The 23,118-nt window shown below is 33.3% G+C and overlaps 1 protein-coding gene across 1 annotated transcript; it reads right to left on the bottom strand.

Moving 5' to 3' along the window:
* Positions 1-8,567: 8,567 nt before the first annotated feature.
* Positions 8,568-9,503, bottom strand: LOC111405055. The gene is made up of 2 exons (XM_023033747.1): positions 9,164-9,503; positions 8,568-8,620 (listed from the first exon to the last, which is right to left on the bottom strand). The coding sequence occupies exons 1-2, from the start codon at positions 9,501-9,503 to the stop codon at positions 8,568-8,570; spliced, it is 393 nt and encodes a 130-aa protein (XP_022889515.1).
* Positions 9,504-23,118: the final 13,615 nt, after the last annotated feature.

Raw genomic sequence — 23,118 nt, forward strand, 5'->3', positions numbered from 1 at the left:
TATTATTATTATTATTATTATTATTATTATTATTATTATTATTATTATTATTATTATCCTTTCAATTATTTTGCTTGTGGTGGTGGAGGTAGGGGAGGGACGTAAGGGAAAGGATAGGTGGGTTAATTGGAAAGATAAAATATTTTCTTTTATTATGTTTTAAATTGTTTTAAGGTGACTTTGGAAAAGTCAAAACGAACTTTTGATACCCAAAAATTGCTTTTGAGGCCATTTAGCTAAATTTGTAAAAGGGCTGCCGATGGTTAGAAGAGCTTTTAAGCAAGTTCGTCAAAATGATTTTCTCCAAAAGCACTTCCAAAATCGGAAGTACTTTAAAGAACAATTCTCAAATAAAAATTAAGGTAACTTCTTTTAAAAACTTTTCTACAAAAAGCAAAGACATAAACACAAGCAAAGTCATACTAAGCGGGTCATTAGTGAGACTCTTTAATACTTTTTTTAGAAAGTTGGAACTCTAGATGTAAATTTTTATTTTCCCCTTTTTCTATTTGTTTATTTAAAAATGATGGTAATTTAGTTATTTTACAATACTTTAATGGAGAAAATAAACGATATGAACATATAAGCAAAGAAAGGTCCACGTAAGCTTCAGATGTCAAAATTGAAACGATTGGATCAATATACGCAATGAAGACAAACGATATAGATGCTTTGTGTCAATTACTCATATTTCACGAAAAGATTTAACGGAACATAATGAAAATGACCAACTTCTTAAGAAATGAGGGTCTAAATGTCAAGTTTGAAATGATAGAGATTATTTTTGTAATGAATGCAAATGATAAGGATTTTTTTGCAAATTACGCATATATTTAGAAAATGAGCCCACGAGAGATTGCATGCCTCGGAAAGAGTCATTTAACTCTTATTTCTAATGACATTTTACCCTTCATTTATGTGTTTGGGATTAGGGATGGGCAAGGTTCAGATTGGGTTGATTTTGAGCTAAATCCGAAATCGAAATCAACTTGGTCGGTTTCGGTGTGTTCCAACCTAAATCGACCCAATCCAGTTGTTGAAATCAAATTAAACCAAATCAAATTAATTTGGGCCGATTAGTCGATTTGAACATTGGTTCTAGTAAATGGTAAATTTTTCCAAAATCATCAAATATATCCGATATTATTAACAAATAATTATATCAAAATGAAAAACAATGCTACAATATGAATTTGGAGTTTACAACAAACAATTCTTCTTATTGTTTTTCTTTTCTTTTGGAATTTGAAATTTTGGTAGAAAATGTGTAAGAAGGTGAACAAATTATTTGAAACAGAATTATATGTTTTTATTATTTTATTTTTTAAGTTTTAAAATATATTTTAAAATAAAAAATAAATAATGTATTAACTGGTTGAGTCAGTCAATTGATGGGTTGGTTGCTCAAACCGCGGTCAACTCGACTCGACTTTTTAATATTTAAAATTAATTGAACCAAATCAATTTTTGTTTAAACCAACCCAAACAAACCCATATTTTTCGTCAATTTTTTGATTTTTTCGCTCACCCTTACTTTGGATTTACGCTCAAGTTTTACAAAGAGGATATCATTTACATTGATATGTTGGCACACAGACATGGCATTGTTGGAGACTCGGCAGAATTAATCATTTTTTGTAAACAAATTTGTTACACTTACACCATGGTTGATAGCTTTTTTTAAACTCTTTGACATGACAAGTTTTATCATTAATTTTAACACTAATTCAAATCAATGACCTCAACTTTAATACCTCAAAGAGTGTCAAACTAATTGTATACCATGAATGTACAGCTGGCTTAATTCTTTTGTAAATTATATTCCCAAATGGGCCTAACACAACCAAAAAAATGGATTTTTTAAATTTTATCATTATTATTATTTTTTTTTTATTTTTTTTGCATTTGCTACATTAAATAGACGCTAAGTATATTTCTCCTTTTTTGTTGGACATTTTTAGTTTAATTGCAATGATTATAGGATGAATAGACGCTAAGTATATTTCCCCTTTTTTGTTGAACATTTTTAGTTTAATTGCAATGATTATAGGATGAATAGACGCTAAGTATATTTCCCCTTTTTTGTTGAACATTTTTAGTTTAATTGCAATGATTATAGGATGAATAGACGCTAAGTATATTTCCCCTTTTTTGTTGAACATTTTTAGTTTAATTGCAATGATTATAGGATTATTATTTGAAAAGGGAATAATATCTGTCTAAGATAGTTATAAGATAAAGTTTTAAAACTAAGAAATTTGTTTTAAAATTTCAAAAATCAAGTCATAATTCTATTATTAATTAAATAAATAATTAAAAATATTCTATTAATTAAATATGTTAAGATCACAATATTATATAGTTTATAGTCACATTTATGTACTAATCACAATCATAAAACGTCACAGTCACAAATCACAAATTTTATAAGTCATAACTTATTTAGTATCACAAATTCTGAAATTAATTAATCTCGCATTATTTCTCGATCTCAAATTACAACTTTATAATACAATTTATTTATCATTCACAAATTATTAAATTAATAGGTCATGTATTATTTTTATATCATAAATTACAAATTTTAAATATCACAACTTATTTAATGATCACAAATTATCAAATTAATTGGCCACAAGTTATTTCTCAATCATAAATTATTAAATTAATTTATCACAATTTAATAAATTGTGAGCCATAATTACAAATTTAATTGCAATCTCACTTTTTTAAGGTCACGCTTTACTCGATTTAGGTTTAAAAATTTATGTATAAAAAGTTTATTTTTTTTATGAACTATGCATGTATAACTAAGAAAATAACTGTTTAAGATGAAAATCCATGAATTATTATTATTATTTTTAAAAAGAACAGTTGGTCTCAAAATTGGAAAATCTTATCACAAGTTTTTGCATAATCTTTGCATCATTATACATGTGCATATTTTTTCCATCATTCCTCTCTGTGTTTTACATTATTATTATTTATACGTCCTTTGTTATTCATGACAAAAACGGGGAGGGATATGTATTTATTTAAGAGAGTTAATTATATGAGTTAGGGGAAGAATTTAAAATTTTGATGATAGAAGACTTGGAGGGAGTCATTTGATATATTTGCTGGAATTTCATTCTTGATATAGTGTTGTGTTTTGTCTATACTGATATAAAATTCTATGATTTATTTCTAAATCTATAATTCACATGATATTACATGCTTCGGTGTTACACATGTTTTATTATGCCGTTTTATTTAATTTCGTTATATGATTTTGATTTTGGTAGTTTCCTCTTGCGTTTCACGTGGTATTGTAGTTTCCATGTGTTTGTGAGGAAACAAGTTGATAAGTTTCTAAAGTGTAGATTGAAAGAGTCTATTGAGTAGATTGCAATGGACTTTGACTTTGACTTTGAAATAAATGATTTTGTCACGAAATATGAAAAAGTAAGATTGTTAAGTCCAAATTATAATAGCAATTTCCAAATACGTAATTGGCAATTTACTAAGTCAAAATCAAGTCATAGTTGAATTGTATTAAGAGTTTGTTGAGTCGTGATCAAAATCAAAATAATTAAGGATTGGTCTTATAAGTCAAAGATGTCCAAGAAGATCAAATGTTATTAAGAAAATGCAGCTAAAAGTCTAAAGAATGTGAAAGATTAGCACAAGCTATGCTCCAAATTTTTAGTCACAACTTGCAACGCATTCTTCAGATAGAAAATTTTGAATTTGAAAATTTCTAGTTCTAGAAGAATTGTATCCCTTTAATTTAGCTTTCCAACAAATTTTGAATCATCTCAATCGAATATCGAAAAAGAAAATTATAATAAAAATATCGATAACTGCTCAGGTGGTGCTCACTGGCTACCCACTTAGCACTCGAGTGAAGAGGTCGACGTCCAGAATTCTATTTTGCTTCAAAATCTGATTTATTTATTTTTTTTAATTCCTTTTCATTCCAAACACTTTCCCCTAAATATCCTAACCTATGAACATCCCAAAAGTGTGTTGAATTATAATTATTCTATAGAGATCATTCATTTGAAGATTCAAATCCCTTTAATTGATTTCGAGATTCAACCGCCATATTATTTGATTCGTAGATTTATTCAAATTTAGATTTGTTGATCGAGCTATAAACCTTCAATTTAAATCACAGATCAAAACACATAAGATCCATGATCAAACACCAAATCGACCTTCACCAATTAGCTTTCAGAGTTACTAAGATTTTGGAAAGAGGTGTTTGGAGTTCTGACACTAAAGAATGAAGTTAGATCTTGAAGGTCCACAGACTTGTTTGATCTAATCACATAAAAATAATTTAACAAATGGCTTGTTGCTTAATTGATCCAAACAAGAATGCATACATATTGTCATTATATTGAATTGTATTAAAATGGATTAAGAAGGGGGATTCGAAGTCTCAGTAATCATCTTATCTAAATTTACAAAAGCTTTTAGTTAATTAGCATTAATTCTTCAAATAAATTTGGCCATTCGATCAAAGTTAACATTAATTGATCCTAGGTTAAGTACATAGTTTTCGTGAGAATGATACTCTACTTATCATTATATGACTTGGTCAAGACACCGTGCACTTCGAATTTCATTCAATCAAATATCACTACCACACATTTATTTATAATTATTTAAGGGTATTGAACAAATTGAAGAAATGAATTGAAATTGTATTATTATTCATTAATTGGAATAGTACACTGCTATATATAAATATAAAGTCTTAACTATTAGAACTATATTAACTAATTCCAATTGGTCTTCATCATGTTGTTGCTGCTGCTGGCATATTCTGATACCCCTCCTTAAGATGGAACATGGAGGTTGATAATTCCCATCTTGGACAGTAAAGGAAAAATCTAAATAACCGGTAAACTGATGATGGGATCAAACGGATAACAATTTGATAAACCCATCAATGATTTTATCTCGAACAAAATGATAATCAATTTCAACGTGTTTAGTTTGTTCACAAAAGATTGAGTTAGATACAATATCAATTGCTGCTTGATTATCATAGAAGACAAGTGACCTTGTCGTGGAAGCTGTTGTATGATATTTTGCTTTAGCTGAAGACTTGGACAAGGTGCTTAGCCTCCCACGAGACCAATGAATCTCCAAGAAAGACTCAAAAGCCTGTGACTGATTTTCTTGAATCAAGGCAGGATCCCTAGTTTGCATCAGAGAATGCTCAAAGCTGGAAAGATGATTGTGCAAAAAATAGGATGCCTTAACCTAAGATAGCCTTGATATATTGTAGGAGATGATAAACCGCATCAAGGTGAGGTTGTCTAGGTTGAGACACAAATTGATTTAGCTTGTGAACTATAAATGTAATATATGGCAAGATGTGGTAAGGTATAATAAGTTACCTGCTACTCTTACGATCTCTCGTCACCCCCAATGGCATGATATGCCTTCGTTGATCTGTTCTAAATTCGACAATTTGAGCAAAAAAGAACGACTCCAACCCCGTTGGATAGAGAAACTTATTTTCTTCGGCAGATCAGCTATGAAACCACTCTTCTTTATATAGTAATTCGATCTATTGCTATTGGAAAGGGTGAAGGGGTCAAATGGTTTGGCAATTCCTCATGAGGGGATGCAAATGGGCATGTTTATCCCTTTTTCTGCTTCCATTGGCATGATTGAAACATCAGCAAGGAGTTCTCCCTCAAAAGAGCTAAGACAAGCTTGGGATCCATAGGCAATATAGTAGGTTTACAGGCTAGGAACCTGGTATCTTTAAGTAGCTGAAGAGTGTAGTGACGTTATGATTGGAAAATACCTTTTTGTAACCTGAAAATTTCCAAACCAAGGAAGTACTTTAGTTGTCTAAGGTCCTTGAGCTTAAATTGACTGTGTAAGAATGTTTTTAAAGAAACAATGACTTGTTGATCTTGCTTAGTGAGAACTATGTTATCAACATAAACCAGAAGGCCTAAAAAGCTGGTACTAGATCCTTTTATGAACAAGGAATAATCAGACTTTGATTGACTAAATCCTTGATCAATAAGGACACTTGAGAATTTTGAGAACCATTGCCTTGAGGATTGTTTAAGACCATAAATTAATTTATGGAGTTTGCACACCAATTGATCCTCTTGATTGCCAAAATCAGCCCGTTTATTGTATCCCAAAGGTAGGTCCATATAAATTTCTTCAAAGTATATCGCCATTAAGAAAGGCATTGTTCACATCAAGTTGTATAATGTGCCATTTATTTATGGCTACAATGGCTAGAAGGACTTTGGCAGTGACCAGTTTAGCAATGGGAGAGAAAGTGTTAATAAAATCCAACCCTTCCTGTTGAGAATACCCTTTTGCAACCAAATCGGCCTTATATCTATCTATACTACCATTTGATCTATACTTAATTTTATAGACCTATTTGCTGCCTATAGATTGTTTGCCCTTAGGCTATGTTGTGATAGACCAAGTGTTATTCATTTTCATAGCATTCAATTTAGATGCCATAGCATCTTTCCAATGATCGAACTTCAAAACTTGGTGGTGAAATTGTGGTTCAAAGTGTGATGGCACAGATAAGAGGAAATTATAGTGTGAAAGAGAAAAAGACTCATGAAACAGATTACAATAAAAATTTGTTAACAGATTACAATAAAAATTCCTAAGATATGGAGGAGGATTACTTACTCTAGGTAATTTTTTGAAAGCAGTGGTTATTGATGGAAGGTGGAATAGATTGCAAGGCAGATGAGCGATTTCCATCCTCATTTAGGACTGCATGAGGTGGTATGTTAGGAAGGAAGCAAGTGGGAACATCAGAAGCAAAATGAGGTAAAAAAAAATCTGAGAAAAGATAAATGCTATTAGATTTATGAGGAATGGAGTGAAATGGAGATATATGTTCGTGGAAAATGACATATTTGGAGATTAAGAAGGACTGAGACATGATATTATACAATCTATAACCTTTTATTCTAGGAGGATAACCAATAAATACTAGGGATAACAATGGAGCCGACCCGAGCCGAGCCGAGCCGACTCGGCCCTTTAATCCACGAGCTAGGCTCGGGCTCGTGGCGAGCTGAGTTCTGCTCGACCCACGAGCTCGGGGATCAAGCCGAGCCATGCCGAGCCCACGAGCTCGTGATTGTTTTAATTTTTTTTATTTTTTTTTTTTGTAAATTTGCACATTTTTTACGAGAATTTTGGCTCGTGGGCCGTCACGGCTCGACTCGTGGGATTGAGCCCCTTGCTCGGCTCGAACTTGTTACGAGCCAAGTTTTAACGAGTCGAGTGATTGAACCGACGAGCCGCTCGGCCCGTTTGACATCCCTAATAAATACACAGGCTCTAGCTCTGGGATGAAACCTTGATCTGTGGGAAGGTAGGGTGGCTGCAAAACATAAACTTCCAAATACTCTAAGTGTACTATAATCCACTGGAGATTTATAAAACTAAATTAGTGATCGAGCTTGAAAGTACACAGCTCTAGCCACATTGAGAAGATGTTGGTGCTTTCCTTCTACCATTGAATTTATTTTAAGCCTCTTTACATCAGAAAATTGGTGAATTACTTCTGTGGAATTGAAAAACTCAACAAACTGTAACTCAGGTGCATTGTTTGACCTGAATTTCTTGATCGATGTATGAAATTGTGTTTCAATCATCTTAAATAACCTAGGAATGATGGCGTGAACTTCTAACTTTATGTTTCATGAGATAAACCCATATAAAATTGTGTGCAATCATCCACCGGTGTCAGAAAATATCTGTCTAGAATGTGTTGGAACATGTTAAGGTTAGCAAGTATCACAATGAACCAAGTCAAATACATTAAAAGATATGTGATTGCTGGATGTAAAAGAAAGCCTCCTCTATTTGGCTAAAGGACAAATAGAACAAGGTAATGAATTATAGTTATTGTATCTATTACAAGCCAAATGCAATTGCTCTCTTAACATATCTAACTTCTGAAAAGATAAATGGCCAAGCTTGTAATGCCAAGTATGAGCACTCACATTATTTATAGCTGAAGAAACATAAATAAAAGCATTTTCAAATGAATTTCTGCAGTTACTTTGTACTAGATTGGATGAGTCAGTACTCGCTATGCACAAATCGGCAACTCTTTTACCCTTACCAATCATCTTCAAGCTGTACAAATCCTGAATAATTCATGAATCAGTAGAAAATTGACCTCTATATGTGTATTCCTATTTAGAGAGCTAACTGGCATCAAATTGAATTTGAATTGTGGGACATATGACACATCTTGAAAAATTAGATTAGGAGCAATTTTATCGGTACCGCTGAACTTTATTGGAGTTCTCATATGGTTTGGCAATGTAACAAATGAATTTTGTGCTGATTTCATTATGTTAAAGGCTGAGTAATTGAAACGGATATAGCTAGCTAGTAGCTCCTAAGTCCACCACCTAATGTCCAGGAGAATTGAGCAATGGATTGAGAGAAATGGAGAAACATATATCTGACACTTGATTAGAATGTACATCACCTGTTGCATCAGCCTTTGTAGATGCCAAATAACTACTCAACATGTTCGTCAGACACAAATACTATGCAGGATTCAGAGTCTGTATGAAGTCTCCAACATTGCCCTGAGTTTGATCTGAAATAGATTCAGAAATTTGATTAGCAATAATAGGATTGGACTGATTGTTGACACCTGATCTGCTCCTAGATGCAAATTTCTGTTTGGTCTTATATCTTTGTAGGGATGGTAGGGGCGGGGATTACTCGCTTAATCGAGTATGCGGGTCGGGTATGGATAACAGGGGCTTCATCCCGCACTGTTCCGTTTGATTTTTTTTTAAGAATTTAATATTTTAAATGAAAAAAACTTCAAGAAATTTCATTAATTCTAATAGAAGATGACAACTAAAATTATATAATAAATATGATAAACAATAAAAACCTTGATTTACCAAATATATTCGAATAATTTAACTTTTAAAAATTAATAAATTAATAAAAAAATTTAATAACTATTTTATTGTCCAATTTTAATAAATGGGGACAATAAAATGAATTATCAAAAAAAAAATAAATAAATAAATAGGTACATAAAAGGAGCAAAGGCTCGGCCTCGTTCCGCCTTAGATGGGTAATGGGAGGGTATAGGGCGGGAAATTGCCCGGCCCCCACCCCAAACCTGTCATGTTGCCATCTCTATATCTTGGAGGATATCCATGCAACTTGTAGCATTTATCCATAGCATGGCCTATATAATCGCAGTAAGTACATATACACCTTTTCTTCTTATGCAATTGTCCTGTATCAGTCATTTTGGGATCAGCTTTGGAATAAAAGGCCATGGAATCAGTAGAACTAGAGATATTGGTGCTGGCATTAACACTCCTTTGATGTTCCTCTTGAGAAATAAGAGAGAAAACTTTATTTATTGGAGGAATAAGATCTATTAGGACTAATTGCCCTCTGACTTGAGCAAATGATTCATTTAACCCTATCAGAAAAGACATGACATACTCCATTTGGTAGTGCTCAGCTAGTTTCTTATTTCTCACACAATTGCACTTTCCACAAGAATGAACGGGTCTATAATACTTAATTCTTTCCAAATATTTTTCAATTTGGTAAAATATGTGCTAACAGAGGATTGAGGTTCATTAGTTCATGCCTCAATTGGAATATGCACGGTCCATTTCTCTGTTGATATCTCTCATTCAGATCAATCCAAATGTCATGAGCAGATTCAAAATAGATGACACTAGCAGATATTTCTTTAAATACAGAATTGTTTCGCGCGTGTTAATTCGTTAACAATTAAAGAGGATCAGACGATTGTGTAAGGGACGAAACCTCTTGAGACAAAGTCCCAAAAAGGGGTGTTCCTTTTATTGGCGATGAACTTTACAATTAGAAACGGAAAACAACGTTCCTCCAAGGGGCGCAAGCACACGAGTTACAGAAAAGGAAGTGTTTAAGTCTAAAAGCGAAAGAAATGAAAATTACATATTCTCTGTTCGAGAGTTTTGGATTCGGTCTTTTGCTTCTATGTTCTTTTTCCCTTTTATACTTCATGGACGATCTCTTTGTGATCAACTGCCCTAAAAACTGCTTGATCGTCCTATAACTGCCCACCTTCTTCGTAATGGCCAACTTGTCGTGAAAACTGCCTTTTTTAACTGCTGCCATTACTCTTCATCGTTCAACCGCTTTCAATTGAATTCCTTGAATCGTGGAACGTGATAGGGTTGCTTTAATAACCGCTTTGATAACTGCATTTCTTGATAACCACGACGCGTTATGTTTGTTGATACCTTGGGCGACTTGAGGGTTTGGACGAGAGTAGAATAACAGCTCTGGGCGACCGTATGACACTCCATTCGTTCAGATTCTGGGCGACTTGCAAACTTGGGTGATGGCGTTACCGCGTTCTTGGGCCTTCATTTTGATTTGTTTGATTGGGCTTCGTTCTTTGGGCTATCTGATTTGGGGATCCTCCAATTGAGTTTCACTCCTTGAACTGTTCGATTTGAGCTGAATTTTTATGTGTCAACAATGGGAAGTATCAAATACTTTATCAAACACGTGACAAATGCAACGAAAAATAAATATAAAAATTGATCTTAAAAGAGAAAAATATACATTAAATTTAGTTTGACAAATCGTAGACAACTACACAAGAATAATACTTTATTAACAAAGTGAGTTGACAACAACTTTTAAATTCTATAGATATCGCTCGAAACTTAAAACCTCATTAATTTAGTTTTGATTCTCAATTTTATCTGGCAAGCATTTGATATTGGAGAGTTTGGTTGACTTAATAAAGTTCCTCATTACAGTTCATCTTTAGTACTTGTTTGGGAGAGTTTAAAAAGTTGATAAAAATTGAAGGTTAAAGTCAACAACTACACATTTCGTAAAACTCACAATTTTTATCAATTTTTCAATCACGAATTTCATCAACTATTATCGAAAAGCTTTGTCGAATAACACCTTAGTAAAGTTCATGAAAATGGAAAGGTTGTACCATTTCTTTTAATTAATTAATTAATTTCTTTTGGGGGTGGGGGGGTTGATTTGCACTTTTCATCCCTAACCTATGCAATATATGAGAAATCTTCCTTCAATGTTTCTTTTAGCATAATCCATCCCCATTCGTTTAATTATGTAGCAAAATTCATCATTCGCTCCATTTGATCATAGAATGATATATTTGCCATCCTCTTCAAATAAACAAAAATAAAAGAAAGCAATAAAATAATAAAAACTTATAAAAATCGTAAAGATTAGATAAAATGAACATTGCACGTTCCTTAACCAATGGCTTGGCGTTGACTGTGTTGATCTAGAAATTTCAACATTTGAAAACACACACACACATCGAGTATTTTGCAAAGGAAGCCATTTAGATCCACATAATTATTGAAACTGAATAGTCAATTTCAATTCGAGTTTGCTCTATTCATCACATCTTTCCAAGTAGCCTTTGGCCATCAATACAAATTTAATTCTCAGTATTAGCAAAAATAGAAGTAAAGCATGACACCTAAATCCTAATATATATTTCAAAATTTTCTTAATCAATTGCAAATATGCCACAAAATAGATTCCAATACCTAGTATGATAGCGTCCAATTTCAATTGTAGCTTTATGTATGGCATTCCTAAAAAGGGTTTGTGTGACAGACAATGCGTAATGTGTGGTCATGAATGGATACAAACGAAAGTAATAATTTGTTATATTCACATGAATGAATCTGATTGATTTGGATATTTATTACTTGACGCTTGTAAACTTGCTATATGTTGGGTTGGGTAATTGAGTGAATAAATTGTGGAAAAAAAGAGGATAAAACATGACAAATTCATGAGTTGGGTACCTACTGTTCTAGTTTTAAAATATTTGTTACCTGATCAATTATTGATTCCTATTCCTAATTTTTGGAACTAAATCGAAACTTGGTTTTCATTTCGAAAGGTTTGTTTCCAATTAAAATGTTCACCCTGCCAATCAAGCTCACCCACCCTATTTCATAGCCAACCGTGATCAAATTTCATCTCCACAAATAATAATACTCTTTTTTTTGCCTATACAACATGTAAAACACGTTTTAGATAATTAGTCTATACAAAGGTCTTGATGAGTATGAATACCTCAACTTCTATTTTTAATGGACTAAATATCTTTTATAAATAAAATACGATAAATTTTCCCTAAAATGTCAAGTTAGTTATGACTTAAGAGAATATTGGACATTAAATAGAGACAAATTTGCAAGAGAAAAATTACAAAATGGAACCGTAAGCGTACACGTGCAGCCAATCTGGTAATTGCAGGTGGCCTACCTACACGGATTTCGTCCGTAACGTGTCCTTCGGATGTTCTTTTCAAACTCTCTCCAACAAATCATCAAACAAGCAAAAGATGAAAATAAGTTACAAAAAAAGAAAAAAGAAAAAAGAGGAATATAACCACCTTCATATTTCTTGTACAATTTGTTCTTGAAAAAGAAGGGAATATCACCTTTCCTGTTCCTTGCCGCCCCACTTCTCTTTTACTTTCAGACAATACGCATTCATATCTTTCTTGCATGTATGCATGAAGAATCACAAGAATAAAATATTCCGAAACTTTTTTTTTAAGCAACAAAATAAGTGAAAAAAAAACTCTTTATTTGTGTTTGACTCTCCCTTCGTATATTTGGGTTTTCTTGAATTCACTGCACCGAGTTTAATGGTGGAGGTGCCAGTGGATTTTGAGGTGGAAATAGAGGGGGAAACTGGGGATGCGAAAGCTATTGAGGGTGTTCTGGGGATTTCACAGACAAATCCCAGTTCCAGCTGCACAGGTACATTTTTTTTTCTTTTGTTGGCAAATGAAAATGGTAGTCACAAAATCTCTCAGAGGCAGTAATTTGGGTATGGAGTCAGCATGTGGTACATCGTGCTCTAGTGGTGGTACATCGTGCTCTAGTGGTTATACTGTTGATAATTGATATACATATTCATGTGCAGCTAATGTAGTTCGATTTAACTTCCAGTTACTTAAATTATAGTAGAGGATAAAATTGAGGATTTTATTGTGGGGATATTTATATGCTGAAAGAGTTTTGGCTTTTCTAGTTCATTGCACACTATTTTTATAGAAAATATGCCGGATTTTTCAATTGATAGAGGATTTAGGAGATTATAGGATTAATTTGCCAAAAGAATTTATTTATTTACTTGAAACCTTATGGCCAATAGAGCTGGGTAACAAATTAGGGTGAAAGATTTTAAGGCCAAGTATTTTTGGTATCTGCTTGGCTTTGGATTGTGGTGTAAGATTTAAGATTTGAACTCAGCAAGCTTAATCTGAAGAAGAACAAGAAGCGAGTTAAAGAGAAAAGAGTTACAGCGAACAATCTGAGAATATTTGAGACAAAACAATAACTTGAATTATGTTACAATTAAGAAAAAGATATGAACACTGCCCCTATCCAAGAAGCCACTAATTTCAAAAGCTTAATGCTTCTAACGTAATCACGAATTTCAAGAAATAATGATAAAGATTATAAAACACAATGTATGATTTCCTATATATAAGGCAACTTTCTTCTCGTTGCAATTCACACTGTTTTCACTGGCTTTTAGAGTGTAGAGTTTTCTGGCCAGTTGCTTGCTGCTTTATCAGAAAATACAGAGATCTATAACTGTTTTTAGCTTTCACATACTTGAGGAACAAATTCGTTGATGGACAGTGGTGGGATGCTAAGTGATTGAGAAAATCTTTTCAATAACTAGAGGGTTTATTCTATTTTACCTAAGTTTGGTATTCAATTATGTAACTTTTATAAACTTAAGTCCTTTATCCCTATTGTATTTCTTTGTTAACACTGTTATGTTGCACCAAACCCTGAAGTTTGGCTAAGAAAAACAGATGAGTAGAAATTTATGTTGGATTTTGTTTTTATTTTTTTTTAAAGTATCTCCTAATGCCATAGTACCTTCTACAAGTTAAACTCTCCGTTAGAGATCTCTCTAGAGCGCTTTCAGGCCTTGGATTAAAGGATCTCTAACTCCTCAACCTACAACCCCCTTCTGTTCTCTGATTCACGTCGTTGTCCTCCCTCTCTTCTTCTTTTTCCTTATTTTTGAACTCCTTGGCCAGTAGGTAATTATTGGCCATGACAGGAGGCAACGTACCGAATTGGATAGCAAGGGGCTCATCTGGATCTTCTTCATCCCTTTTATCTCTCTCAAACCTTGATCTCCCAGAAGAGGTCTCTGGCAGTTCTTTCATTGATTCATCTGTACCAGTTTCTTTACTACCTTTGAGGACGTTTTGATTGGCTACCTTGAGTAGTAGAGGCACTTTAGGATGTGGCATTCCTTGTTGCTGCCTCATCATCCGTCCATAGTTTCACTGGAAACGCCTTTGTTGGGTCCTAGTTGGGTATTGCTCTTCCTGCAGTGTACTGGAATGAATGCCATACATTTGGCCGGCGAGGTTGCGGCCTAAATGTTCTTCCAACATCTGTTGGTCTGAACTGCCTTTCAAAAGGCGGTCCTCTATAGAATGATGTACCTCGTCCTCTACCAGGCTGAACGTTTGGGAAGAAAACAGGGCGACGAGGATGCTGCCATGTCTCTGGTTTCTCCGTGTTTCCATTTACTTCCCTTTTACACCTTGCACACAGGACGTTTTCGTACTTCCCTTTTACATCTTGCACACAGGACGTCTTCGTCCTTTTTTGGTTCTTTTCCTTTGATATGTTCAAAGACGCTGGGATGTGGCCTAGGATCTTCTTCTCCGTCATCTATGACTAACTTGAATTTTGGTAACTTGTTCTTGAATCCAGATGTTACCATGTTTACTCTAAGTGGCCGTGGGAAAGGATTCTTGTCCACTGCCATCTTTTTCTTATCATCGAACGTAATTCGTCTTGACTCAATAGCATCCTGCAATACGTGACGAAAAACCAAGCAATTGTTAGTCAAATGTGACCATGCATTATGCCACTTACAATATTTTTTACCCTTTATTTGTTCAGGGTTTGGCAATTTGTGCTTATCGCTCAGCTTTATTTGCTTATCCCTATATAACTTATCGAATATAAGGTCAGCTTTGGTTACATCGAACGAGAACGTTCTAGCCTTTATGTTTCTATCCTTTATGGGCTCATCTTTGCCCGATGGTCTAGGCTTGGCCATTATGGGACAAGTATATGTATCCCCTTTTACTAATTCGGCCAAACACATTTCGGCCTGATCGTACGATTCGTCATCGATGGTATGAACGTCAAAATTTGGGTCTCTGTAATAAGTCCCTTTACTAGAATTTTTCATTTGTTCTTCTTCTCTTATCAATCGCTCATACCTAATGACATTCGCACTCAACTGGAAAAGGTCGGGAAATTCCTTATCTTGGAACTTCTTTTTTAAATCAAAGCTCAAGCAGCCTTGTGCGATCTTGAAAAATTCTTTTTCGGGCAAAGGTACAAAACACTTGCTTCTTGCTGTTTTGAACCATTGGAGAAAACTTTCTGCCCATTCATTTGGCATTTGACGTAGATTCGCCAAATCAGCCAAAGTGACTTCAGATTCAGTTTTGTAAAACTGAGCATGAAACAACTATTCCAGTTGTTGCCATGTTTGAACAGAGTTCGGTGGCAAGTTAATGAACCAGGAGAAAGCTACTCCTGTTAACGAACTGGGGAAAAGTCTCATTTTATGGTAATCGGTTACATCACCACTTTGCAACGTGAATCGCCCTATGTGTTCCAGAGTAGACACCTCTCCTAAACCAGTAAACAGTAAGAATTCTGGCACTTTGTACCCTCTAGGCCATGGATATGCTTGGTCTACCCAATCAGGATATGGCTTTGTGTAAGTCGGTCTAATGACAGAACGCACCCCAAAGGCCATCTGATCCTGCACGATTTCCATAATCTGATTTCTCAACATGACATTGAGATCATATAGAATTCCTACAGGCTGATTAACCGGTTGATTTGCATGAGGTCGGATGTTTGGTCCTTGATTGGCAACAAAATTACCATAATTAGGGTCATTACCATTAGCCTGGACATCTACCCCCTCGTTACCACGTGGAATATTCTGTCCATTGTTTAGGACATTATCTCTCACGTTTGTATTACCTCCCAAGTTAGGCATACCACTACTACTACTTTGATTTGGCATTGTAGCACCTCCTTGGTTTGAAGTAGAGGGGCCAGAAAGTGGTTCTACCCCTTGACTTGGACTTGGGACTGAAGGATTATGTCCTACGATCGTCTTAGTTTGAAAGTGACTTGCAAGAGGTATAGCCGGTTGACATATTTGGTCCACTAACTTGTTCATTGTTTCATTCAACGTCTTTAGTTGTTTGGCCATATTGTTATAGTGTGCATTACCACTTTGTGTAAATCTTTCCATATTATGAATACTTCGAAGATTTACTTGTTCAACGACGTCTTGCGTGAGTTCTCCAAGCAATGCACGCATGGTTCGAGGACTCAGCTCCGTCATTGGTTCGTAACGACTGTTACTGTTCTGATTTTGTCCATCTGTTCGTGGAGAGGCATGTTGCTCCTCATATCGCTCGATTACAGACTGGATTCCTTCCTGACTTGCTCCTTCCTTGTCGGATCTCTGAGGCATATTGTTTCACCTTTTGCACCTTCAACACCTAACACCACCATCCCACTGGGCGTGCCAAATTGTTTCGCGCGTGTTAATTCGCTAACAATTAAAGATGATCAGACGATTGTGTAAGGGACGAAACCTCTTGAGATAAAGTCCCAAAAAGGGGTGTTCCTTTTATTGGCGATGAACTTTACAATTGGAAACGGAAAACAACGTTCCTCCAAGGGGCGCAAGCACACGAGTTACAGAAAAGGAAGTGTTTAAGTCTAAAAGTTAAAGAAATGAAAATTACATATTCTCTGTTCGAGAGTTTTGAATTCGGTCTTTTGCTTCTATGTTCTTTCTCCCTTTTATACTTCATAGGCGATCCCTTTGTGATTAACTGCTCTAAAAAAACTGCTTGATCGCCCTATAACTACCCACTTTCTTTGTAGTGGCCATTTTGTCATGAAACTGTCCTTTTAACTGCTGCCATTATCTTGCATCGTTCAACCGCTTTCGATTGAACCCCTTGAGTCGTGGAACGTGGTAAGGTTACTTTAGCAACTGCCTCAATAACTGCATTTCTTGATAATCATAATGCGTTATGTTTGTTGATACCTTGGGCGACTTGAAGATTTGGGCGAGACTCCGGGCGACCGTATGCCACTCTATTCGTTCAGACTCTGAGCGACTTGCAAACTTGGGCGATGGCGTTACCGCACTATTGGGCCTCTTATTTGGGCCTTCACCTTGATTCGTTCAATTGGATTTCGTTTTTTGGGCTATCTGATTTGGGGATCCTCCAATTGGGCTTTACTCTCTGGACTGTTCGATTTGGGCTGAATTTTTACGTGTCAACAAGAATTAAAAATCCACGAAATCACGATGTTGTTGTTGTAGATCCAGTTATTAAGAAGATCATTGTTACCTTCAGGCCGAGATATAGATCCATCAATGAATACAAGTTTGTTCTTCACTGACAAAGCAATAATCATTGCTCTACTCCATGAGGCGTAATCGTCTCCAGTCAAGGTTGCGAGACAAGAATAAGCCCTGGGCAATGGGAGTGTTGAATGAAAACAGACTCATTAAAGGAAAGAAAGATTGAAAAAAAAGTTTTTTTTTGTTTGTTTGTGAAAGTCTCCCAAAATCTCGTGATTAATGAGAGACAAATTTTAAAATATTATATGAGTACTTGCTGCTTAAAAATTAGTACATTAGAGACTTTTATAAAAGTATCTGGAAGTCATTAAAATTTGAATACCGTAAGATTTATAGAGACTTTTAAAAAGTTTTAATTGAATACACCGTAACTTTTAGAAATTTTTTAAAAGTCTATAAAAGTTTTAATTGAATACACCATGACTTTTAGAGAGTCTCAAAAAGTCTCAATTGAATACTCCTAAACTTTTTAAATCTCAAAAAGTCATTAAAAGTCTCAATTGAATACACCCTCCTAAGTTTACACCAATGAAATAAAGTAATCTCATTAAAATAAAATACTTGAACAAAGTGATTGCTATTCAGAAAACCCAATGATATAAATCAATCAACCGAGGCACCGATATTAAAGTAATCTAGAATATATAACAACTCTTTCACCCTTTTATTGTTCCCATATAGTTTTATATAGGCATCATAATTAGATTTCACTTTGGTAATAAGGTTATGTTGAATATGCAACAACGCCTCTTCTCCCAGTCCAAGCGAACTAGCCACTGCCCTAAAACCATAATGACCATCGGACTTTACATCGACAACGTTAAAAATGAAATCTTTGACGTTGTCATGGAAACAAGTTGTGTAGTAGTCTAAAGTAGTCATACGGGTGGGCCTAACTTTATCCTTCTTTGGAACTTTGATGGAATTAGTGGTGCTAGGAAAATTACTATCATTACCTGACTAAACTATTTCAAATATGAAAGACTTATTTTAGTTTAAGTATCAACTTTTGATGAAGGTCGGCCTTTGGTTTTTACTTTTTAAGTGGGTGGTACCAAAGAAGTAATGGAGGGTTCATACATTTCTTGTAACTTCATTTTAAGTAGTTTACTTGCATCGTCGCATTCACAAAACAATCTTTGAATATTCTCCAATTCAACTACAATATTCAACTTGGAAGAAGCATTATTTGACGGAATCAAGGTGTCTAATTTTCTCTAATGAGGGTGAACAACTAACAATGGAATTGGGCAATTTATAACTATATATTCTGAAATCTCATATGCACACGGCAAACCATGTGTGGATCTAAGAGTGCAATGACAAGCACTTTTGTCGAAACCAATACGTTTTGCTTGATTTGACTGCCTTGATAAAGTTCCATTGCACTCTCAGACACTAAACCATGCAACTCTGTGAAAAAGGCTATGTTTGAAGTTATATTGAATCAAATTCATGCTTTGTTCGAATGAAGCTTTTATCTCACTGAATTGCAATTCCAAAAGGTGATGCATAACTTTTCATGAAATTTCAAAATCAGCTTGTGAGGATTCAAGGTGTTTCTTCAACTTAGAATGTGCACTCTTGACCTTGTGAACAATATGATATTTTATTTAATAGGATAAATCAATAATAATTTTTTGCCAATTGAAAAAATAAACAATGTTAATAATACAATTAATTATAAGCAATATATAAGTTACTTATTTGTCGTGACATTACCGAAGTGCATAATTTTATTTGTCCAAGCTACAATGAATTCTCTTTATATTTACTCAACCAAGACCCTAAAACATAATCCAATGCTTTTAGAAATTGTGCAAATTGTAAAAATAAAGTTTTCACCAATTATTCGTATATCTCTTCCGTAGTAAATGCAGCAACTAAGCTCGAACTAAAAGTATCCCATTCTTCTTTTCGATCAAAAAATTTCTTTCTATTGGCAGATACATTTTTTGATATGTGCCATGTGCACAACAAATTTATGGCTTTAGCAAAAATATTTTCAACCGTCTGAATAAGAGTTAGTTCCCTATCTATGATAACAACTTACGGCAAGACATCATGATTCATTAAGGTTTTCAACTTTTCCATTGCCCAAGTATAGTTTTCTTCCCGTTCAATTTCCATGAACATGAAAGCAATAGAAAATATTATCAGGGTTGAAGTAACCCCAATAATCTCAAAAAGAGAGCATCGATACCTGGTGGTTTTGTAAGTACAATCCATTATAAGTACACATGAAAAGGCATGTAAAAAATCGACAGATGTCGGATGTGCAAAAAAAGAGTCTCTAACTTCATTTGTTTTTTTCATGAGACCTGTATCACTCAATATAATTGTGTTCTTTAACTTGCTCAGTAACTGTTGCATTTGCATTTTTCCTGCCTTCTCGATCAATCTATGTTTTTCATGTGCGTTGTAAATAGTTCACATTATATTGACGTTATTTGGATCCCGTTCTTTCAAAGTCATCAATATGTTCCTAGTTTTTACCAATTTTTTTGACATATCTATTAAAATATTCTCCTCTTCATTAGTTAATCTAGCCACATAAGGATGTCCTTCCAAATGCTGTGTCGCTGAGTGATTATGTAGTACACATAATACTTTTAACTTCTAATTGTGCTCATTTGTCGACATCGACTTCATTCCATTTAGATCAAATGGATACTCACACTTTTGTGTTCCAACAAATCTCTTTTGTTTCAATGAACGATCAGAATGATAATTATGTTCTCTATATTTTCCACTAAACTCACACCCATACAATATACGAGGCTTGCGTCCATACCTACCACGCTTAGAAGGTATTATAACAATAATCAAATCAAACTCCTTCCCAACCATGCAAACCCAATTAGATAATGAATCTCGATTGTGAAATACCTACACCATCAATATTAAAAAGATATAATTACAAAAAAGTGTAACAAGAGTTGAATATTGTACACATATATTCAACATTTGCTTTATTCATACTTGGCCTAATGAAGTCGTCATCATTTTCCTAACATTAAAAAAAAAAAAAGAAAAAAAAAAGGAATTGATTATGGCAAGTTATAGAAACTTAAATATATTACGATCATGTAAAAAATATAATATAAAAATAAAAACTTCTTGTTGACTAAGGATAGTTTTCAAGAATTCAGTTGAAATCCTGGCAATAGCTGCATCCATTTTTGTTAAACTAAATATGTTATAATTCGATGAGAAAACATATCAATCCTAACCGAGAAGGACATGAAATTATCTCCAAGTCGAATTGTGTGAACATATATAAGGAATCAAAAACAGATAAAAACTTCTAGAGGTTAAACAAATTGATAAATCGTTTACTTGTGGTATCATAGAGACAGAAGACTCTTAATTGCAAAAAGAAAAAAAAAATAAAAGAAAAAGAAAAAAAAATACTAAATTTATGTTTGTGGTGGAATAATAATTTATTTTATTAAAAAGTAAATAAATTATGTAGTTAATAACAATACATGGAGCAACAAAAAAGAATGTTTATGGAGAAATTAATAAGAAATCTGCTTCTACAATCGGCATCCGCTTTCTACGTGTAGAAGAATGAAAAAAGAAAAAACAGACGGAATTGTGGTGCCATGAGAACTGTGGTGTGTGCAGGAATCAAAGAAAATGGATATTGCTTTTAAAAACATAGAAAGAAATAATTTAGAGGTTATTTTTGTCATTTTATTAATGTTCATTTTTATAAATAAAAAAATATTTAAAAATGCGGCGCCACAAAAATTTTTGTTGTGGCAATATAATTACCCTAGATGCAAATCAATCAAATTTATTTATTTATTATTATTATTATTATTATTATTATTATTATTATTATTATTATTATTATTATTATGTCATTTTTCAAGATGGCATTTGAGAAATGGACATTCTTCATAATTTTTACTTTTAGCCTATGTTTGCACCCATATTTTTTCAAAATTTATTTTTCAAAAACTCATTTTTAACTACACATTCTCCCATAAAATAATTTATACTTAAATCAAAAACTTTTTTTAACTATACATTATCTAAAAAAATTACTATTTCAAAATATATTTTCTTATCAAAATGGGGTTCAAACAAGGAGTTAATTAGAGTTAATAAGTATAATTATCATGAGTTTAACACTCTACTCATCATACATTTCTTGTATAAAATATCGTCCACTTGAAAAATAATTTTGCAATAGAAATACATCTCAGTATCCAACAAAATAATACTTAAAACCACTATGAATTGATAGTATTATTCATAACATGTAATTGAAATTGTCTTCGTCCCTAGTCGATTCTTATTTTATAAAATTCATTTTATATTATATCTCTGTTTGGTGGGAATTAAAATAAAAAATTTAGAAGATTTTGATATAAATTAATGAAATATATGATTGAAAAGTTATTGATAATGAGTTGTTGACTTTGAATTAAATTGAAATCTAAATTTTAATTCCTACAAACACAAGCTATAGATTCTTTCAGTTAAAATCTTTTGCACGTGAACTGTAAATTTCTTACTTTTTAAATCGACATACATTCTTAAAAAAAAAAAATCATTCTTGTCTCCTATTTGGTATCAATTAAAATCAAAATCAAAGTTAACAATCAATTTAAATAACATATTTTATGAGTTACATAATTTTTTTATTTTTCATTTCATTAATTTCAATCAAAATCTATTCAAAATATGATTTTAATTCTTATTGAACAGAAGCATGTTTGATAGTGTTTTGAGAATTGATTTTTTGACCGTTAGATAGAAATGTGGATTTCACCTGTGAGAGTAAAAGTAAAAAATGACGATTGAAATAGTAAAATAATGATTAAAAAATTAATTTTTTGGGATGAAAAATTACTATCAAACGTGGTTTAAATGTATCATTGAAAATCTTGACCGAATACAAACTATAACCTTTTTACCGTTAGCTTTCGAATTTATCAGAATATGACCACTTCAATAAATTCCACGTACAGTACACGTGGCGATGCGACGCTGCGAACTTAGTCACAATATTTGTAGCATTATTAATGTTTTATTTTATTAAAATATCAATTACCCGACAATGATTGATGGATCCTAAAATAGACAACCATTTAATGGGTGACAAATGACAATTAATATTTGCCAACTTGCTTATGATGTCTACTTGCCTTCACTTTTGGCATTTCATCAATATAGACAAAGCGTAGAGTTCGAATCGATAAGTTTTATTTTTTGGGTTAGCATAAATTTTTAAATTTACCTATTAATCTCATTTTATAATTATTAATCTCATTTAAAAACATAGAGTTAATATTTTGTTAATTGTACTCTAAACAAGTTGGAGAATGATTCATGTCATAAAGTGCAAAAAATTAAAGTAGGCATGGCCAAAGAAACATGGAGAAGTAGCAATTGGTCGAGCAGAACAAAGTTAGTGTTTGTTTGGTAGGAATTTTGTTAATTGATTTTTTGCCCGTTAAAGATAAAGTGGGTCCTACCTGTGAGAGAAGAATTCAAAAATGATGGCTGAAATAGTGAAATAACGATAAAAAAATTGATGTTAATTGGATTAAAATTTATACCAAACATGCT

This window comes from Olea europaea, chromosome 1, assembly GCF_002742605.1.
Source record: "Olea europaea var. sylvestris chromosome 1, O_europaea_v1, whole genome shotgun sequence".
In the NCBI taxonomy this organism is placed as follows: Eukaryota; Viridiplantae; Streptophyta; class Magnoliopsida; order Lamiales; family Oleaceae; genus Olea; species Olea europaea.